Here is a 20,153-nt window from a genome sequence, read left to right on the forward strand (position 1 = left end):
GGAAGAGTTGTCATTTAAAGTGATATTCCTCAAATAGCTAGAAATGCCATGGGTTTTCCTAAGGAGAAAACATCTTTAGGTTGTAGTAAAATATTACTTGGGGAATTTTAAATGATGTGTAATGAAAAGTATATTTGCCTAGCTTAATTTATGTTCTGGAAATTTATTTCTTAAAAATTTGGAGGTGAAGTGTTTGTTGGTTTAAGTGTGTGAAAACAAAAAAAGCAGACCCACCATAAGGATCCTTTTCTTCTGCTTCCTGTTCTCTGGGTAACGAGTGTCACTTGCACAGACGTAGTGCATCAGTTTGGCATGACAAGAAAATAGCGACTCCAGGACGTGCTTGTGGAAGGACTCCTATCAAAACCCTCTTGTCTTCTAGAAAAACAGTTTGGTTGATAAGAACCTCACATGGTCTGCCAGTAGGGATTCATTTTTAACATCATCCCTGTTTGACTGCTTCTTTTTCTACCTTCTCATCTTCTAACTTTTTTCTAGGGCTGCTCTTTTTAGTAAAGCTAAACAAAACGTGGCATCCTACAGCCTTACTAACCTTTGTTAATCCGCCTGCTCGTCACATCTTGTATGGCATCTGTGCTCACTCGTGGGGGAGAGAGTTTCTGGAAGAAGCAACAGCAATAACCAAGGCAAATGTGGGGAAGTGGCTGCATGGGCGTTAGCATGTATGGGGCATAGGTTTTACTTCATTTTCCCAAGATGGTGGAGATGTCATTTCACGGCATTTTGTTAAATAAAAACTTCACATGACCTTAGAGGGAAAGGTCACTGTGTCAGTCCTCCTAAGAAATTGGATTGCAGATTTCATCACTTAAGCTAGAAAGTGGGAATTTGCATTAGTGTTACTAAACAGGCAAATCTTTATATTAATGATCTTTATATACATATGTCTTAATAAACGTACACACCATTTAGGGGTTTTTTTGTGTTTTTTTGTTTTTGTTTTTTTAGTTTTACTTATTTATTTTTGGTTTTGGTTTTAAATTTGGTTAAGGCTTTTTGGCTAGTTTTTTCTTCAATTTGATTTTCCTTTTTTACATTTTAATTTTGGTTATTTTGGGGCCATTTTTTGATTTTGTTTTTCCAAAGGACGCGGATTCTGATAGCGGGGACGATTCTGACAAGAGGTCCTGCGAAGAGAGCTGGAAACTGATTACTTCTCTGAGAGAAAAGCTACCTCCCAGCAAGCTGCAAACCATTGTTAAAAAATGTGGCCTCCCTAGCAGTGGGAAGAAACGAGAGCCAATTAAAATGTATCAGATCCCCCAGAGAAGGCGCCTGAGTAAAGATTCCAAGTGGGTCACCATCTCAGATCTTAAGATTCAGGCTGTAAAAGAGATATGCTATGAGGTTGCGCTCAACGATTTTAGGCACAGTCGGCAGGAGATTGAAGCCTTGGCCATTGTGAAGATGAAAGAGCTTTGTGCCATGTACGGGAAGAAGGATCCCAACGAGCGGGACTCCTGGAGGGCAGTGGCCAGGGATGTCTGGGACACTGTTGGTGTAGGGGATGAGAAGATCGAAGACATGATGGCCAGTGGTAAAGGTGGAACTGATGTAGATGACCTCAAGGTTCATATTGACAAACTGGAAGATATTTTGCAGGAAGTGAAAAAGCAAAACAACATGAAAGACGAGGAAATAAAAGTCTTAAGAAACAAAATGCTCAAAATGGAGAAAGTCTTGCCACTGATTGGATCTCAGGAACAGAAAAGCCAAGGAAACCACAGAGCAAAGGAACCCGTCGGCGCTGGTGTCAGTAGCAAGTCTGAGAATGACGGAAGCAGAGGGGACAGTGGAGAACTTGAGAAAGAGGAGCGTGTCTCCCAGCTGATGAACGGGGATCCGGCTTTTAGACGTGGACGTCTGCGCTGGATGAGGCAAGAACAAATCCGCTTTAAGAATCTGCAACAGCAGGAGATAGCAAAGCAGCTCCGTAGGCAGAACGTACCTCATAGGTTCATCCCTCCTGAGAACCGGAAGCCCCGGTTCCCCTTTAAGAGCAACCCTAAGCACAGAAACTCTTGGAGCCCTGGGACCCATATCATCATAACAGAAGATGAGGTAATAGAGCTGAGAATCCCAAAAGATGAAGACGGAAGGAGAGGAAATAAAGAGGAGAGCCAAGAAAAGGGGAGTAGAGCAGCTCCTAAGGATCCCCAGTTACCATGGGGCTCTCAGGGCACGCGAAGTCAAGATCACATCCAAGTCAGCAAGCAGCACATTAATGCCCAACAACAGCCACCTCAGTTACGCTGGAGAAGCAACTCTCTCAATAACGGCCAACCGAAAAGTACACGCTGCCAGGCATCTGCCTCCTCAGAATCGTTGAATTCCCACAGTGGTCACCCCACTGCCGATCTGCAGACTTTCCAGGCAAAGCGCCATATTCATCAGCACCGTCAGTCTTACTGTAATTATAACACTGGAGGTCAGTTAGAGGGCAGTGCAGCCAGTTCCGTTCAGAAGCAGACTGACAAACCCAACCACTGTAACCAGTTTGTGACACCTCCGAGGATGAGGCGCCAGTTTTCAGCACCCAATCTCAAAGCTGGTCGAGAAACCACAGTGTAAATTACTGGACAAACTTGAAATCTTGGTGGAGGAAACAGGCAATGTTGTTAGCTCACGATTTGAGTTGGTTCTAGCCTTGGCCTTGAGTTCCTGCTATTTACATGATGGTTTTAATGTTGCGTCCCTACAAATCTTAACTGATTTTAATATTGTTAAAACTTAAAACACTGGTAAACGTTTCGGCACCTCCCTTTTGTTTGCATGCCACATAAATGGGCAGTTTCTGGAATTTTGGACAAAACACTGAGACCTCCCTTATTTTTCCGAGACTTTCCTCCTTTCTTGGTGCCTAGATAATACACTTACTTACCCAGGCTGGTCTGGTTTTGGTGTAAGTTTGTTATGTTTTTATAATGCCTACAAACTGATCTGATATCCAGAAAGACCTGCCTCTCTGGGTTAATGCAGACATTCTAAAGGGGAACTTAACATACAGAATTCAATGTCTTTTATTTCCCCGTAGATGTTAGTTGTTAGTTTAATAACATGCTGGACACAGCTTTGGGTTTCCCATCCACGTCTGTTCCTGTCTTTAAATACAATTGGAATTTCATAAGCCAAAACTAAATGTCTTCGGACATGTTTTATAGTACACAGCTTTGCATCCTTCTGCAGAACTTCCCCCATCTTCTTCTTCTTCTACAGTATTTTACACAGAATTGCTTCAGTAGGTTTGTTTCGCTTTGGTTGTTTTTTCTTTTCTTTTCTTTTCTTTTTTTTTTTTTTGAAGTATCTCAGTATGTGTATGAAATTTATCGTAATACTGAAATCTTTAAATTGGCACCGTTTCTGGATTTGTTTGTAGTTTGCTTTTTGAAGTTTAACACATCATTTCTTACACGCACCCACACACACACACACACACACACACTCACACTCTGAACTGTTCACCAAAATCAGGCCAACAAAATACTTGTATGCGCTTTGAGCAGTATGTATAAGTTCACAGGGAGGTTATTTGGTGGAGAGAGAGAAGAAGTTGGACATGGGGAGAAGGCCACACAACATGTGACTCTGTGCCACTTATTTTCAGTAGATGATGATATCATGAAATAAGTTAACTTTGGTTGGATTGAGAATAAAGGAGATGATGTGTAATAAACTATTCTTTGCTTAACAGTAGTAATGCTCACAGATGCTCAAGCAAGGGAAGAGAAGTCCTCATGAACATTTATTGTATCAATACCTCATTTTACTGTGTTGTGGTCTCAGTTTGCCTCACTGGAGAATCCACTAAAAACGATGGATTTTAATGGGAAGAAAAGAATAGTTTTCTACATCCTTCCTCATCTCTTGAACTTATCGGCAACTTTTTTAAAGGCGGTGCAAAGAGCCAGAGATGTCTGTGATAACTGCCTGACTTCGCGCGCTGATGACTCCTAAGTCACGGGGGTCACCTGCCCAACACTCGTCTTCCAGATGGTGTGGAATTGCAGCCAACATAGCGATTAGCATTCATGGAAGCCTTTGAGATTGTGATTAGATGGTTTTCTTTTCCTTTGCGTGTGGGCACAATGCCTTATTAGAACACATTATTTTTAACCATAGTATTTTATTTTATTTTATTTTTTTGCTTCTAAGAAAATGCTTTCTTAATGCACAGAAAGTTGCTTCTGATTAACGTTGGGGACGTTTTTGCTTTCGTAGCTAGAACAGTTCTAGTCTTCAACTGAGGTTTGATGGCATATTAGACAGATTCAGGTGAATGATGTTTGTAACGGGTGGACTCCTTTGAGATGCCAATGTCCTGTGCCACGTGGCTTGAATGAACTCAGTAGGCTACTTCAAATCAGTCACTTCAGCGCATCTTGTGTAAGCCCTGCTTGTTATTCTTTATTATTCTTAGATACATTCTTAGATATATTAATTATTCCTTTCCCTTCTTGCAAAAAATTCATTTTCTACTACAGGTTCCTCCTGCTATCCGAAAGTAGAGTGTTTCTGTGAAACTTTTCCTAAGCTGAAATGGTGTAAAGTGAAGAAGCCATTACCATTGATTTATATGGGAAAAATTCTGAGGGTTCCCAGGCTCAAAAAAACAACCTCTCTCAGGCTTTTCTGATACTTACGACACATCTTGCTAACGGATGCACGGGATAGATCAAGATACAGCACAGGTGCTCACAGACACAGTTCAGAGTCTGGCAGCTTGACACCAAGCTTCTGTGTGTGTTTCCCCGGGAAGGAGCTCGGCGGGGCCGCTAGCTGCTTGGGATGTGGGTGCCACCTCTGATGGCTGGCTGCAAAACAAACGTACTGAATGTGGGTTTTCATAAAAGCGAAAATCCTCTTTGGATTTCTTTCAGTTAGCAAAAACAGGTATTAACATAGGTCTTCATAAAAGCAAGTGGCATAACACAGACTTTCGAAATGCGGGGGAAACCTGTGTTAATCACAGTAATAATTGACCGAGCTTTCATCCCTGTAGCAAAAGTGGGCTCTCATTTCCCTAACTCGAAATAGGATAGGATAGGCCCATATATTTTTTCACTTTTATGGTGGCCTTTTAATCTCGTTATGAGCAGTTGCCTCCCTTTCCCACTAAGTAACAGGAGTGACTTTCTACTGGTGATCAGGTGACACTATAGAATGAGAAGTAATACGGCATTTTCATTTACAAATGTGGGTTGTGGTAAGCACTGTACCCACACCAATATTCCAAAGAATTAGGTTTGTGTTTGTGCTTCATCTGCTGACCTAGAGGCCCTTGTATTGCTAAAATGTTTAGATACCTAAAGGAGCCCTTGATTTCAGATGACCAGAAAGAAATGAACCGAGGTTTGACTGATTGCCACACATGTCCCCTCCTGCGTTTCAGAGCAGATGTTTGTCTTAGAAAACAACTTTGGGCGAATAAAGCTATCTCCTTGACTTTTTAAATAAGCTATTGGTGTCATGCTTTTGTGAGCAATTGGCATAGCCCGTATTGTTTTGTTTTTAAATTTGGCAGTATCTCTGCCTAAGCTTAAATAGTACGTGAGCAAAGAGAAATGGTCATCATTAAACCATTATTGTATTACTGAAGTATTCATAGCTATTTTCATAGAAAAATGGGCGGAAATGTGCTACTGAAATTACATAATGGTCTGACAATTACGGGAATGTAAAGGAGTGCTAATTAGTATAATTTTACACACCACAATGATATTCCCTGGAGAGTTAAAGACATTCTGTTCATCTAATAAGTCTAAACCAAAGGGCTTTTCCTCTATTTTTGCCTCTTAATTCTTTCTAGCACTTCAAATTGTTTCTCCACTCACTGGAGACGCAGTGATTGGGGATCGTTTTTTCCATCGAAGTGACTTGAAGTGACCTCTCGTGCTTTAGGTGCAGGTTGATGCTGAAAAGAAACACAACACAGCAGAGTCTGCCACACTGATGTCTGCCTTAAAGGCTCTCAGACTACAGGAAGTTACATAGATTTCCTCTGGTCAGCTGCTGTAACCCCGTGCCTGACTGGTCCTTAATAGGCTTGCCTTAATGATTTGCGCACAGGACTGGGAGGAGGGGAAGACGCTGCGTCCTTGTGTGCCGTAGTGAAGACGCCTTGTTAGGTGCAGCGCAGAGCCAGCATCTGTCCTGTACTGGTAGAGCCAGAGTCTGCGTTACGAGCAGTTTTCATACTTGTCCAGTTTATGTCATCTTTCCAAGGTTTCAAAATCTGCTCTAGGATACTTAGTTTGAACCACTCTAGGTTGTGAAATGTATTGGTTTCCTGCCATCGTTACTGTAAAAAGAAGTTGTGAATCTTCTTGTTAATGAACTATGGATTTCTCCCCCAATTTCTAAAATAAAATGCTTGAAGGTTGTCTGTGAGTGTAAGACCTACCTTTTCAGAAAGGGAGAGTTTAGTTTGTAATGTTAAAAAAATAAAGTCCTCGTTCAATAAAAGCTGAAACCATCTTTTAAGAGTGTGATTCCTCTCTGATGTGGGAAGAAAGAAAAGTGAAACAGGGTGGTGCTAATTAAGTCTGGTCTTGACTTTTATTTATTCCAATTTCATACGAAGATGGTGGCAAACCACATCTTTTTAAAATATATTTCTGTACAAGCTTGATTCATCTAAAGCTTTTGCTTCTGTGGCCCTTTCCTGTTTATCTGAATTCTATCTTACATGGGATCTTTAACCCCTATTCTATGCCATATTTTATTTAAATAAAAACTTGTGTAGTGTAAGTCGAGTTTAACTGTAACAATGGTTTCAATCTTTTTGTCATATAAGCTGAAAGTCTTAAAAATGAAATAGTATAGTTCCTTTCACATGGGTAGACACTAAATTTCTGAAAAGCTTTCAATAGCTCCGTTTCGCTTTTCTTTCTCCCCTTAATCGCTGCTCTTCTCCACCCAGAGTATTTAGTAGTGTGCTAGAAAGGACACAGGACGAAGCGGAACAGTTTTCTGGAGTGGGCTGTCTTAATGATCGTGTGGACGTGATACTATTTTTTTATATTGAAGAATAGCACAATCGTGTATTATTATGGAGTAGAATACAAAACCCACACGAGGCTCTTTCTCCCCCGTAAGTTTTTAATATGAAGTTTGGAACTTGAGAAAAATACTATACTTGGATTGGTCTGCTTCTGGCCTCATACTCTGCCCCTTAAAGTACTTTGTATTTCTCTGCTCTTGGACAAACTGGTGGAAAAGTGGCCAAGACCTGATCATTTCTAGGGCGACACACCCGATCCCAGTGCAGTATGATGTGCTTAGTGATAGTCGTGTGCGCAAGGGTAGAGTGGGGAAAGGTGTTTGAAGGAGGCGGCCCTGAGTCCAGAGCAGCGTCCCAAAGCACAACTGGGAATTTCTCCCAAGTGAACAATGGCAGGGTGAGCGAGGAAGCCTGTCAGGTCCAGGGGAACTGCGAGCAGCTTGAGGCGGTCAGAAGAGCAGCTGTGCGTCAGGGAGGGGTAAGAGAGGAAGGGGGTTGGGGAGGGGGAAGGGCCAGGTCGTGGCATGCTCAGAGGTGGGCATTTTATCTTGAGTGTGATAGAAAGCTACCAAATGATTTTATACAGGGAGACTGCGTGAGTAGATCCGCCTTTTAGAAATGATTCAAGTTTGTGTTGGAAGGAGGCAAATTCAGAGCCCAGTGCTCCAGTTCGGAAGTTGCTGCACGGACTAAATGAGAAACGAAGCTTTCCAAACAAAGGCAGGGACGGTGGAGAGAGGGAAAGACTCTGATAGACTACTGGAGGTAGAATCAGCAAACAGATCAGTCTGTGGATGGGATAAACCTGCGTATACAACCTGAAAGGTGATGAATGCTCTCACTTGGATCGTGGTTGGAAAGTAAACGAGACCAAGAGGATACTGGGGGACTGGGAGAAAGTAGGAGCCACTCAGGCCTAAGAGTAGGTGTCGTGGGATCCCTGGAGGGGGAGGTCTGGGGCTGCGTCCTCATGGTGCTGCAGGTGGTGAGCAAATTTAGGGGTTGACACGGGATGTGGATCTCTCCCTTCCGGCTAGTGCTTGCTAATTATAATCTGCTATCAGAAGAGGAAGGTAATATTAGCAAAAGGAGCCGAGTCTGTAGTGTCAAAGACAGACCTAACCAGAACCCCCGGAATGGTGACCTTGTTTGCACCCTAAATGCTACCTCCTCAGAGATGCTCCAGTGTGGCACCGTCCTCTCTTCCTGGGAGTGCTGCAGCGGCCTCCTAACTTGTCTCTCTGCTTCCGTCCTGGACTCCCTAAGCCACCATCCACACAGCAACCAGCATCATCTTGTAGAAACAAACATCAGATCGTATCAGTAGTCTCTGGTGGCTTCCCCTTGTGCTTTAAAATCTGAACTTCTTACCATAGCCCACAAAGCTTTCCATGTTCTGGCCGCTTGCCTGCCTCTCTGACTTCATCTTGTAACATTCCCACACCACAAGCACTTTGGACCGTTTGTCCCCTGAACGTGCCGAGTTTGTTCCCCCCTTGGGCTCTTGTACTTCTTCAAGACTGAAATCCTTCCTCAACATGTTTAGCTCCTCTTCCAGATCTGCGCTCACATGTCCTTTCCCTGCCCCAGACCCTCCCCACCCCAGGCCGGCTCTCACAGTTTTGATAATGATGACCTATAGTCCTTTGTGCCTGTTTGGTTCTCGCGTGGGAGTATAAACTCACCTGGAATAAGTTCCTTATCTGTCTTGTGGGCTCCACCTTTCATCTGTACACCTCGTCCAGAAGAGCCATTCGGAAATGAGAGTGTGCATCAGAACTCCCTGGGGGCTTGGAAGAGCACAGATTCCTGGGCCCCACCTCCAGAGTTTCCAATTCAGGAGGTCTGGGGTGGGACCTGATAATCTGCATTTCTGATAAGTTCCCAGGCGGTGGTGATGCTGACGAGGCTGGACCGGCACCCACGTCTGAGAACCACTGATCTAGAACAGGGGTTGGCAGACTTACTGTGTAAAGGACCAGATAGTGAATATTTTAGGCTTTGTGGGCCCAACGGTCTCTGTTGCAACCACTCATCTCTACTGTTGTAGATGAATAGCAGCAAAGGAATGGACGTGGCTATGTTCCAGTAAAACTCTATGTACAAAACATAGGCAGTGGACCGGATTTGTCCCCTAGGCTGTAGTTTGCCAACCCTGATCTAGAAGATGGTCGTCTTGGGGGAACTTCCACTGGAAGCTTAGTGCGTGAGTCCGTAACTGATCTAGAAGACAGGTATATGCCAGATGCTGGTGATCCCACGGTCAATGACAGATTCCCCGCTCTCAGGAAGTTCACAGTTGTGGATGAGACAGCCGTTAGACGAACAGTCACACCAGTAGTTATACGGCACTCTCGTGACAAATGCTAGGAGGGAAAAATGTAAGATGCTCTGGAAGTTTACCACCAGGAGACTCTGGGAAGGAGAGGCAGCCTTTCCTTTGCTCTCGTCTGATGACCTCTGTGTTGCTACCCTAAGAAAAAGAAGTGATCTTAAGAAAACCTGCTTTTCTACCCACTTCTAGTTCTGCATGCATCCGTCGTGCATCCTTCCCTCCTGTTGGTGGATGAACTGGCCTGGCTCCTCCCCGAGCCCCGCCCATTTTCCCTGCACTCCATCTTCCGTCACCTTCTCAAGAACTAACTCCCTGTACGTTCAGCCCTTCTCTTGTACATCTTCATTCGAGCGTGGCTTCATTTCACCACTTTCAAAACACTCCATGTTGCCCGAGAGCCTCCACTCCATTTCTCTGCTGCCTGTTGTAGAAATGTGCCTGCAAAGAGTGCTCTGTAATGTCCCACTCGTCCACCCCTCCCCCCCGTTATTTCCTTTTATTGTTTCTTCTCCCCATTCTTGCTTGAACTCGCTCTGTAGTCAGACTCTTGTCCCATGTCACCCCACTGAAGCCACTCGTCTCAGGGCCACCAAAGATCTCCACAGTGATGGTGATAAATCCAGTGGTGTTCTCTCAGTCCTCTGCCCTGACCTGAAGATGCCACACACAGCTATGACCTGACGACCTCATAGCTGACTGGCATCTGACGGTTAACCTATCTAAACTGGAGCAGGCAGCTCAGGCCAAATCCCAAGCGCCGTCCTCAGTTTCTCCTTTTGTTCTCACACCCCGTGACCACATCATCAGTAGGTCATACTTCCTCTACCCGTGAAGCAGCCCCGTTCTCTGATAACCACCTTTACTGCTGACCCCCTGGACCTCCTACCACCATCTCCCTCAACATTGCCGGGACAGCGTCATGACTGCCGTCCCAGGCTGTTCTCCACAGAGAGTGACGTTAAAACATACGCTAGACCCCTGTTACTTCCCAGCTTCCAAACTGCCCAGTGGCTTCCCTCAGAATGAAATCCACAGTCCTTACCATGTCCTGTTAGGCCGTCCGTCCATCACCCAGTCCCTGTCTGCCTCCTTCACAATTGCTTTCTCACTCCTCCACTCCACCCACCCAGGTTTCCTTGTTTCTCCTTAAAACAAGAAAAGGTCCTCCTTCCCTTCTAGGACCATCGTACTTGCTGTTAGTTCTACTTTGATTGGAATCCACCCCCCCCCCCCCCACCACTCCCCTCAGAGATCTCAGCCTGCCTGCTTAGATCTCTGACTAAAGGTGGTCCCTACAGAGAGACGTCCCCTGACCACCTAATCTAAAAGTCTTCCTCCTGCCCTTCTCTCCTCCCTATCTGCCAGCCTTTATTTTCCTTCATAGTACTCTCCACCAAAACCAGGGTGTATCTTGTGTCTGTTTACTATTGATTGTCTGTCTCTCCCTCCCCAGGGAGACTTTTGTCTCATTGACCACTATATTCCTAGCACCTGCATGTAGCAGGAGAGGGTAGTGGCGAAAGGACCGTGCCCTGGAGTCCCGTTGCTTGAGTTCAAATCCCATATCCGTGCTTGCCGTCTCCGATCTTTATAAAATTACTTAACTTTTTTATGCCTTTTTCTTCTTTAACATGAGGGTGACAGTAGTACCATTCTCAGGGTTATTAGGAAGATTCAGATAATTTATGCAAAAACATTAAGAACAGTTGCTGGCACAAAGTAAGCTTAAAAAGAAGGACGGGCAGGAGAGGGGCGCCTGGGTGGCTCAGTCGGTTGAGCGGCCGACTTCGGCTCAGGTCATGATCTCACGGTCCGTGAGTTCGAGCCCCGCGTCGGGCTCTGTGCTGACAGCTCAGAGCCTGGAGCCTGTTTCGGATTCTGTGTCTCCCTCTCTCTCTGCCCCTCCCCTGTTCATGCTCTGTCTCTCTCTGTCTCAAAAATAAATAAACGTTAAAAAATTAAAAAAAAAAAAAAAAAAGAAGGACGGGCAGGAGAGAGAGAACATTCTCGTAGAGGGAATAGCCAGTGTGTAGTGCCTTGGATACATTTACATATACTGGGTATATTTAACCAGTTAGGAATTCTTACAAACACAAAAGGCTACTGCTAAAAGATATTATTTGGTGGGCTTTCCATAATTATCCTAGTTTTCACCCTGAAGTCAACAGAACAATAGCATCCCAATCTCTCTCTCCATTTGTTGGAGGAAAATCCAATACTTAGAGTTTTTCTGATGACTTGCGAACTGTCCTTGTTGGAAGCTCATATACAGCCTGGTTTGGGGAAGAGGAGGGCCAGTTCAGGAAATAGTACCGATACTTGGCCTATCTGCTGCTGATAGAGATTTTCCCGAGTCAAAATGCAATCAGAGTTCTAGGCCCATAGTGTTACAGGAGACCTTTTTATGTCCGCTTTACTGCCACTAGAGCCTTCAGGGGAGGTCTCCCTCATACCTTAACTGTCAGACTCTAAGGATTTTGTTTTTATCGGCAGTTTGGCCAGCTTGTAAACTGATTTTTGAAGGAAATCTCAAAAACAAGCCAGTCACTAACAGCCAGAATTGTGTGATTCCACAAGAAGGAACTATCTACATGGGATACTTGAAGTAGTTAAAATCATAGAAAGTGGAATGATCGCTGCCAGGGGAGGGGGACAGGGAGAGTGGGGAGTTAGTGTTTAGTGGGTGTGGAGTTTCAGTTGTGCGAGGTGGAAGGAGTTCTGGAGACGGATGGTGGTGGTAACACAACAGTGTGAATGTATTCCCTCCACAACACTGAACTGTTTGCTTAAAAATGGTTCAGATGGCAAATTTTATGTTCTGTGCATTTTACTATAATAAAAAGTTGCAGGGGGGAATGAAAAACAAGAAAAAAAGTCCGCAAGATAAAATAGTAACATGTTTTCCACCTGAGGATTTTTAGGTAAACTGGCCATCTTCCTCTTTTCACTGAAAGGGTCTTCACAGAACAGAGAGGTTTCCTAAGGGGGAAGAAAGTAGCCTTTTATTTTGAAATATTTCAAACATACCAAAAGGAAAGCTAGTGCAATGAATCTTCGTATACCCGTATTTGTGTATTCTCTTTTCTGAATCATTTGAAAATAAGTTGCAGGCACCATGGAGTTTACCCCCCAGATACTGCCACGTGTATCTCCTAAAATCAAGGACATTCTCTTGACACCATTAACCTAGCCAAGAAATTTAATACTGATTCACTACTGTGTAGTAGACTGCCCGGTTTCAGGTTTTCCTAATTGTCTCAAAAATATAAGTGTTGGAAGTATGTGTGTGTTTTAATCCCAGATCCAAGCGAAGCTTGTATATTACCTTTGGTTATGATATTTCTCTTCTCTTTCATTACATTGGTATTTTTCAGTAGTCTCGGCTACGTGTGGCGTTGTCTGATTATTTCCTCAAGATTAGATTTAAGTTAAGCATTTTTGATAAGAATGCTGTCAAGGTGACACTGTGTACTTCCCTCACATCGTATCGGTAGACAGAATGTCAAATTGTTCTATTATCAGTAATGTTAAAGTTTAATCAATTTAATGTGACATTTCCCAGCTCTTTCTCTTCCTTATTAACACATATGTATCTAGGGTAGTCCTTGGGATTCTGTGACGATTCTGTTCTCCATCCACCTTTCACTCCATTGTGTTAGCATTTCTTAATGATTCTTGCCTTGACTCAGTTACTACATCTGAGGTTGCGATGTAGTGATTTTCTAATTGTCGATCCCTTTGCATTTATTTATTAACTGGCTTTTTTCCCCCAAAAAAGGAGCTCCTTTCCCCCCTCCCCCTTTCAGTATCACTGTGGACTCATGGATTTCTTTTATATTCAGTGTGCTATATTGTGTTTCTGTTACTATTATTTACCTGCCAGTGGGATTCTGTGTCCTTTAGAAATGGCCCCATCAGTCTTTGAGTACTTCCATCCTTTCTCGCACAAGACACTCTGGGCTCACCTGTACGTTCCTTCAAACCTGGAATCTGTTGTTTTCCCAAGGAGCCCTGGTTCCTTTTAGTGGGGACTGGTATTTAGAACCAAGATCTGCGTACTAGATATACTTAGAAAATAAATTTTTTAAAGCATTACCTGTCATTTTGATTGTGTGTGTTATCAATTAAGAGGACTTTCACATTTGGTTTTAAATGGTTCATCATTTGGTCCTTCCTTCAGTCCTGTGTGGGAGGCAGATCATTTTACAAATGACAAAATGAGGTGTAGAGAGGATTTAGCTTGCCCAGAATTTTAAGACTAGTAAGAGCAGGTGCCAGGAGCCACACTTTTACCTGCAAGCTTAATTTTTTTTTTGCCACAGTATATAGGCTGCTAAAAAGTGTGCTTTGATATCTGTGATGCTGTGTCGCTGGCTCCTGCTCACTGCCAGCTCCACTAAAGAGACAACGCTTCCTTTGTGACTCTAGGTGATAAGTGATGAGCCTTGAGAATATTTACATCCTCCTTAGCATCGCCATTGGAAGCTCCTTTTGTAATAGACTTTGCTAGGAGGCTTTCAGTGGTCCTTCATACTGAATAGAATATTTGACTTGTGACTTGGAGAGCTCTGTTTGACAACAGTACATGGTCATACCTAAACCCTCTGTCTCATGACAGCCTGTAATTGGGTCACTCCAAGAAAGCAGGAAATCCAAGTAGTAGATCTTAAAATGCTATGCTTATGCTACGATACGGTATTTTATTATGTGAAGGTCTCTGCTTTTTCAAACAACACAAGCTTTTTAAATTTGTTTTTTGGTTGTTGTTTTTGGGTTTTTTTTTTTAGTTTATTTTTTGAGAGAGAGAGAACAGGGGAGGGGCAGAGAGAGAGAGAGAGTGAGAGAGAATCCCAAGCAAGCTCCACACTGTCAGCACAGAGCCCAGTGGGGCCTGAACCCACGAACCACGAGACCATGACCTGAGCCGAAATCAAGAATTGGACACTTAACTGACTGAGCCACCCAGGTGCCCCTGCAACACAAACTTTTTAAAGTTAACGCTCCAAGGAACCTTTTTAGACACTTTTTCCTTAATCTCTCCCCACCATGAAATTTTAATCTCAGATACCTAAGTACATCTGTTTACATGCCGTGTATACATTTGTGCTTTATATATAAAAAGTAAGATTTTTTTTGTATCCTTCAGAAGCCATTCTTTGCCCTCTTCAGGGTGATACCGCCCTCACCGAGAACGCATGGAGTAGATGGAGAAGTGAAGGATAAATCTGATGTGTATTACAATAATATGTTTTGTATCATAATAGTATATTTTAGAATATCTTTCTTGAATAAATACAATCTATAGATTATTTTGGTTCTAATAGCACTGTGATCCTTTGGTTACCTGAAGGCCACATCGTACAGCTGCAAAGACAATAATATTTCATCCACAGAGAGCTTCAGAGTCCATAGTTCCCATCCAAACAGCTAGATAATCAGAATTGTTGGTGATACTGGTGAATTTTCCAGTATTGTTTTTCCCTGGGATTCCTTGATGTGTGAAGGTACTACTTAAGTACTACTGTTGAATAAATTTAAGGGGCACCTGCGTTTCTCCCCCTCGAAATCCCCCCCATCTGGACCTGAGCCCCGCATAAAGAACTCTTGTGTCTGAGGGAATAGAGAGACTGCCATTAGCTTTCCTCAGCACTTACCCTTTACACACCATCTTGTGTGTTTTGTGGGTTTTTCCCATGTATTTCTGTGTCTGTCTTTTTATTGTCACTTCCTGCCTCTGTCTTCTTTTATCTTCTGCTCTCTCTGCTTTCACCAATACTGCGCTCATCTCTCCTGCCCTCCCTCCACTTCCCCCCTCTCCTACATGTCCTCTCCTCTGTTTTCATCCAGGACTATGAGAGTAAGTTGCAGGCCTTGCAGAAGCAAGTTGAGACCCGCTCCCTCGCTGCCGAGACGACGGAAGAGGAGGAAGAGGAGGAAGAAGGTGAAATCTAGAGATGGAAACTTCCTACTGTAGATCTTTTGGATCTGTACTATCAGATTAACCCTTTTTTGGGGTCAAAGCTGGATTTGATCATAGGTGACCCTACCGTTTATTGATATTTTGCCGAGCCGGTTTAAAGGTGATTCAAGAGACTCTCCATTCTACAGACTGTGCTCTCTGACGTGGGAGCGGGGCTGGCAGTGTTCCCCGGGGCACAAGATTTCTCAGCTTGGTCTTCACAAAAATCTCTTGGGCAGTTTACGTATATGTTTCGTATTACTGTATATATGAAGTTCATGTATATGTTGCAGATAAATTAACTTTGAAGGAACTCTATATACTAAATTCATTTTTTAATAGTGAAGTAAAATTTTGACCTTTTTGCTTCCTGTACTAGCAAGAAAAATAGATACACATGAAGTTTCACGGTATACTGGAGGACTTTTCTTTATTATAAGCCCTATAATAGATACGTGTATTTTTTTTAAAGGAAGTGTATTTCTTTTCTTTTTTAAAATTTTTTTTATTTTTTGTTTTTTATTTTTTTGAAGTATATTTCTTTAATACATTGCTTTATTTACTTTTTTGATGTTTGTTTATTTATTTTAAAAGAGTGCGGGCCTGAGCAGGGGAGGGGCAGAGAGAGAGAATCCCAAGCAGGCTCCACGCTCAGCACAGAGCCCGACGCGGGGCTCGATCTCACGGATTGTGAGATCATGACCTGAGCCGAAATCAAAAGAGTAGACGCTTAGCTGACTGGGCCACCCAGGCGCCCCTGTACTGTTTTAAATAGCAGGATTTTTTTAAGTTTTCTGAAATGTATATGCTACCTTCACAATATCAGCAGAATTTAGTAAGCGTTACTGACAAGAAGAAGACAAAAGCAAGTGAATGGAGAAAAACTGGACAATACTTTAACTTGAAAAGAGAGATGAGGTAGAGGAGAGATGTAATTGCTACATAGTTAGGAGATCACCATTAATCACGCTTCGTTTGCCCTTTCAGTCCCTTGGACACAACATGAATTTGAGCTGGCCCAGTGGGCCTTCCGGAAATGGAAGTCTCACCAGTTTACTTCATTAAGGGACTTACTCTGGGGCAATGCTGTTTACCTGAAGGAGGCCAACGCCATCAGTGTGGAACTGAAGAAGAAGGTACGGAGGGCGGGAGAACATGGGTTGTCTGGAGACACAGCTGAGTCCGAGGGGGTTCGTGGCTCCCAGTCTTGAGCTGACCTTTCCCTTGGGTGAACTCAGCTGCTTTTTGCTCTGAAACAGGTTTATATGTGCCTTTCTTTTACATATGTGCCTGGAACGTAGTAGATACTAATTAAATATTTCTTACATGACATTTTTAAAAGAACATGTTTTCTAGCTTGTTTACAGAGGAGACTATATTCCGACAAGAGCTAGGGAAACATGTTAGTAGGAGAAAGCTACTCTTGTGCTTCTGAAATTCTCAATTTGCTTTTAGTTCTCTGCCATTACATTTACAGCTGCAAGTCCTAAGTGCCCCTCCTCCTCTAGGGTGTGAGAGGCAGCTTTGTGCAGTGGACAAGCGCTCTGCCCTCAGCCGGCTGGATTCCAATTCCAGCTCTCCTGGTTGCGTTGACTCTGACGGCCCTTTGCCTCCATTTCCTCATCCATAAAATGGGCTTGGCAGCAGCCCCTGCCGTCTAGGGTTTTGTGAGGGATGAAACAGTGAGGACATGTAAAGAGCTGGAATAGCTCTTGGACGTGGTAAAAGACGATAAATGTTCCCGATCTTCCTCATTACCGAACCGTCACACCGCATCTCCGATTCACGTGCTGAATCCCACTGTACCTGCCACCGCCGAACGGCCTGGGGGCCTCAAGGTGATGGGGGGTGGGCAGTGTCACATGGTAGGAGAGAGCACAGACTGCCCGGCTTTGGGGAGATTCAGTCTCTTCCCCGAGGGCTATCGTCTAGTTCTGTAAAATAGGGATAAGATGTCTTCTTCATTCACAATCTCAGCAACCCATTTCATTTTGTAATTATTTATCTCCTCTCTTCAAGTAGACAAAAGGCACAGACTGTGTCTTAGATGTCATTAATATTTGTAGGCGAAAACGCGGGGCAGTAGCGAGAAATAAATGACATGGTGCTTGAAAAGCACTTACGTACAGTGAACACTTTTAAGAGTAGCGCTTGTGACCCTGGAATTTGAAACGGAAAGCCAGCTGTGACGCTTCCACCCCCTCTCTGTGAGGCGCTCGAGACAGACTCGCAGGTCCCCCCCCTTTGTTCTCTTGTGTACGTTCTCAAGAGTCTTCACTCAGTCGACAAAGGTACGTGCACTGAGGTTTTAGTTTGTGTGAACACACTGGGCCAGGGCAGGAAAACAGAGTCTGGAAATAGCTTCATTTGACATTAGGATGGTTCTCTACGACTAATGTACAAGCGGCCATATTTTCCCCCGTTAATCACAGGCTGTTTGTTGAGCACCTACTACTCATTTGACCTCTTCCCTGTGGGGCGTGATTCTGTCGCCTTGTTTCTGAAGCTGACTTGCTGAAAACACGGAGGCCACTTGCATGGTTTATTCCGTTCACGTAGGTGCAGTTCCAGTTCGTTCTGCTGACCGACACCTTGTACTCCCCTCTGCCTCCGGAGTTACTTCCCACTGAGGTGGAAAAAACTCACGACGACAGGCCTTTCCCGCGGACGGTGGTGGCGGTAGAAGTGCAGGATCTGAAGAATGGAGCGACACATTATTGGTCTTTGGAGAAACTCAAGTATGGAAACATTCCTCATGAAGGAAGTGTTGTTTTATTTAGGGAATAATAGTGATGTGCTCAGATGGGCTCCCTCAGACTCTCCGTTCTGTGAGGAGGTCACTGTTGCATCCTTTTCTGTGGTTCTGGATGGTTTGGAAGTATCTTCCATGCAAGATTTAAAATGTCATTGTGACATTTACTGTCCATCCATTTTCTTCTAAGTAAGTGGATCCCACTCTGACACCTTTGTCATTTGTAGATATGACCTAAATTGTCCCTCCGTAGACCCTCTTACATTTTTTCTTTTTTTTTTTATTGTTTAATGTTTATTTATTCTTAGAGAGAGAGAGAGCATGAGTAGGAGAGGGGCAAAGCTAGAGAGGAGCACAGAATCCGAAGCAGGCTCCAGGCTTTGAGCTGTCAGCACAAGAGTCTGACGTGGGGCTCGAACTCACAAGCCGTGAGATCATGACCTGAGCTGAAGTCAGACACTCAGCCGACTGAGCCACCCAGGTGCCCCTCTTACGTTTTCAATGCTCCAGTCTCATACCTATTTCTATCTTGGATGTAATAACTAGTCATCTTTTCTGTTCTGGAGGATGATGAGTAAAAAACAGGAAAGTTATAATGTAGTTTTCCTTTGCATTTAAGTTGATGACATATTTTCTACTGTTGTGTATATTGGAGGTGTCATCTACCATTGAACTATATTTCTCCTATAATTCAGCAGAGGTTAGGTAGCCATTTTTTTGCTTTTGGTGGCTTGTGTCTAGACTCAGACACTTTGGATACTGAGTGTTTGAGTTTCTGTACTTCTGGCCTTCATTCTTTTTTAATATCATTAAATGGTGGAAGCAGCTTTTGTTTTGTTTTGTTTTTAAATCTTGAATGGAAGATGCTTCCAAAGTGAAATTGTAATACAATCTCATGATATTAACCCGGTGCACTTTATGTTTGTGTGTATGCAGGCAGAGGCTGGATTTGATGCGAGAGATGTATGACAGAGCAGGTGAGGTGGCCTCTGGTGCCCAGGATGAAAGCGAAGCCACCGTGACTGGCAGCGATCCATTTTATGATCGATTCCATTGGTTCAAATTGGTAGGAAGGTACGTGATGATTTCATTGGTGTCTTCTTTTTAAATAGTGAATGGTTTTGTTTCAACCTCAGCAGATATTACAGAAAGTTAAAAGAAAGTGTATAAAAATGCTCTGTGTAAAAAAATTTAAAAATGTTCCATGTATAATCTTATCCATTCATACACAACCACTGTATTATTTGGTATATTTCCCTTCATTTTATTCAGCGTGCGGATTTAAGTCTCAACTTTCGGCTAGAGTAATTCACGATCTTCCTTGCCTCTTACAGTTGAACAAGATAGATTTATTTTTTAAAGTTTATATATTTTTTTTTAATTTTTTTTTTTCAACGTTTATTTATTTTGGGGACAGAGAGAGACAGAGCATGAACGGGGGAGGGGCAGAGAGAGAGGGAGACACAGAATCGGAAACAGGCTCCAGGCTCCGAGCCATCAGCCCAGAGCCCGACGCGGGGCTCGAACTCACGGAGCGCGAGATCGTGACCTGGCTGAAGTCGGACGCTTAACCGACTGAGCCACCCAGGCGCCCCTAAAGTTTATATATTTTTGAGAGGGAGGGAGGAAGGGAGAGAGAGAGAGAGAGAAAACGTGAGTGGGGGGGGCAGAGAGAGAGAGAGAGAGAGAGAGAGAGAACATGAGTGGGGGAGGGGCAAGGGTAGAGGGGGAGAGAGAATTCCAAGCAGGCTCCACACTGCCAGCCCAGAGCCCGACATGGGGCTTGAACCCATGCACCAACTGTGAGACCATGACCCGAGACAAAGTCAAGTGTCGGACTCCCAGTGAACCATTCAGGCACCCCTGAACGAGACAGATTTAAAAGAAGACCTGTGTCTGTATCCTGCCCAGTTTAAAATCAGTATGACTTACAGCTTACCAGCTTGCGACTTCTCCATGATCCGATATGTCCTCGCTTTTTTTTTTTTTAATTTTTTTTTTTTTCAACGTTTATTTATTTTTGGGACAGAGAGAGACAGAGCATGAACGGGGGAGGGGCAGAGAGAGAGGGAGACACAGAATCGGA

The 20,153-nt window shown here is 43.7% G+C and overlaps 1 protein-coding gene across 10 annotated transcripts in view; it reads left to right on the top strand.

The window, feature by feature from the left end:
• The window catches only part of KIF1B (kinesin family member 1B), a 147,052-nt gene that overhangs the window by 83,006 nt on the left and 43,893 nt on the right, over nucleotides 1-20,153 (top strand). For 9 of the 10 annotated variants that reach the window (XM_030327929.1, XM_030327932.1, XM_030327931.1 and 6 more), the window contains 4 exons: nucleotides 15,204-15,297; nucleotides 16,303-16,451; nucleotides 17,875-18,053; nucleotides 19,004-19,141. In XM_030327929.1, the coding sequence (XP_030183789.1) occupies nucleotides 15,204-15,297; nucleotides 16,303-16,451; nucleotides 17,875-18,053; nucleotides 19,004-19,141 (560 nt within the window). Of the gene's footprint in view, nucleotides 1-1,107; nucleotides 6,496-15,203; nucleotides 15,298-16,302; nucleotides 16,452-17,874; nucleotides 18,054-19,003; nucleotides 19,142-20,153 lie in introns of those variants that run through there. The other variant, XM_030327939.1, reaches the window with a different exon arrangement.

Source organism: Lynx canadensis, chromosome C1, assembly GCF_007474595.2.
Source record: "Lynx canadensis isolate LIC74 chromosome C1, mLynCan4.pri.v2, whole genome shotgun sequence".
In the NCBI taxonomy this organism is placed as follows: domain Eukaryota; kingdom Metazoa; phylum Chordata; class Mammalia; order Carnivora; family Felidae; genus Lynx; species Lynx canadensis.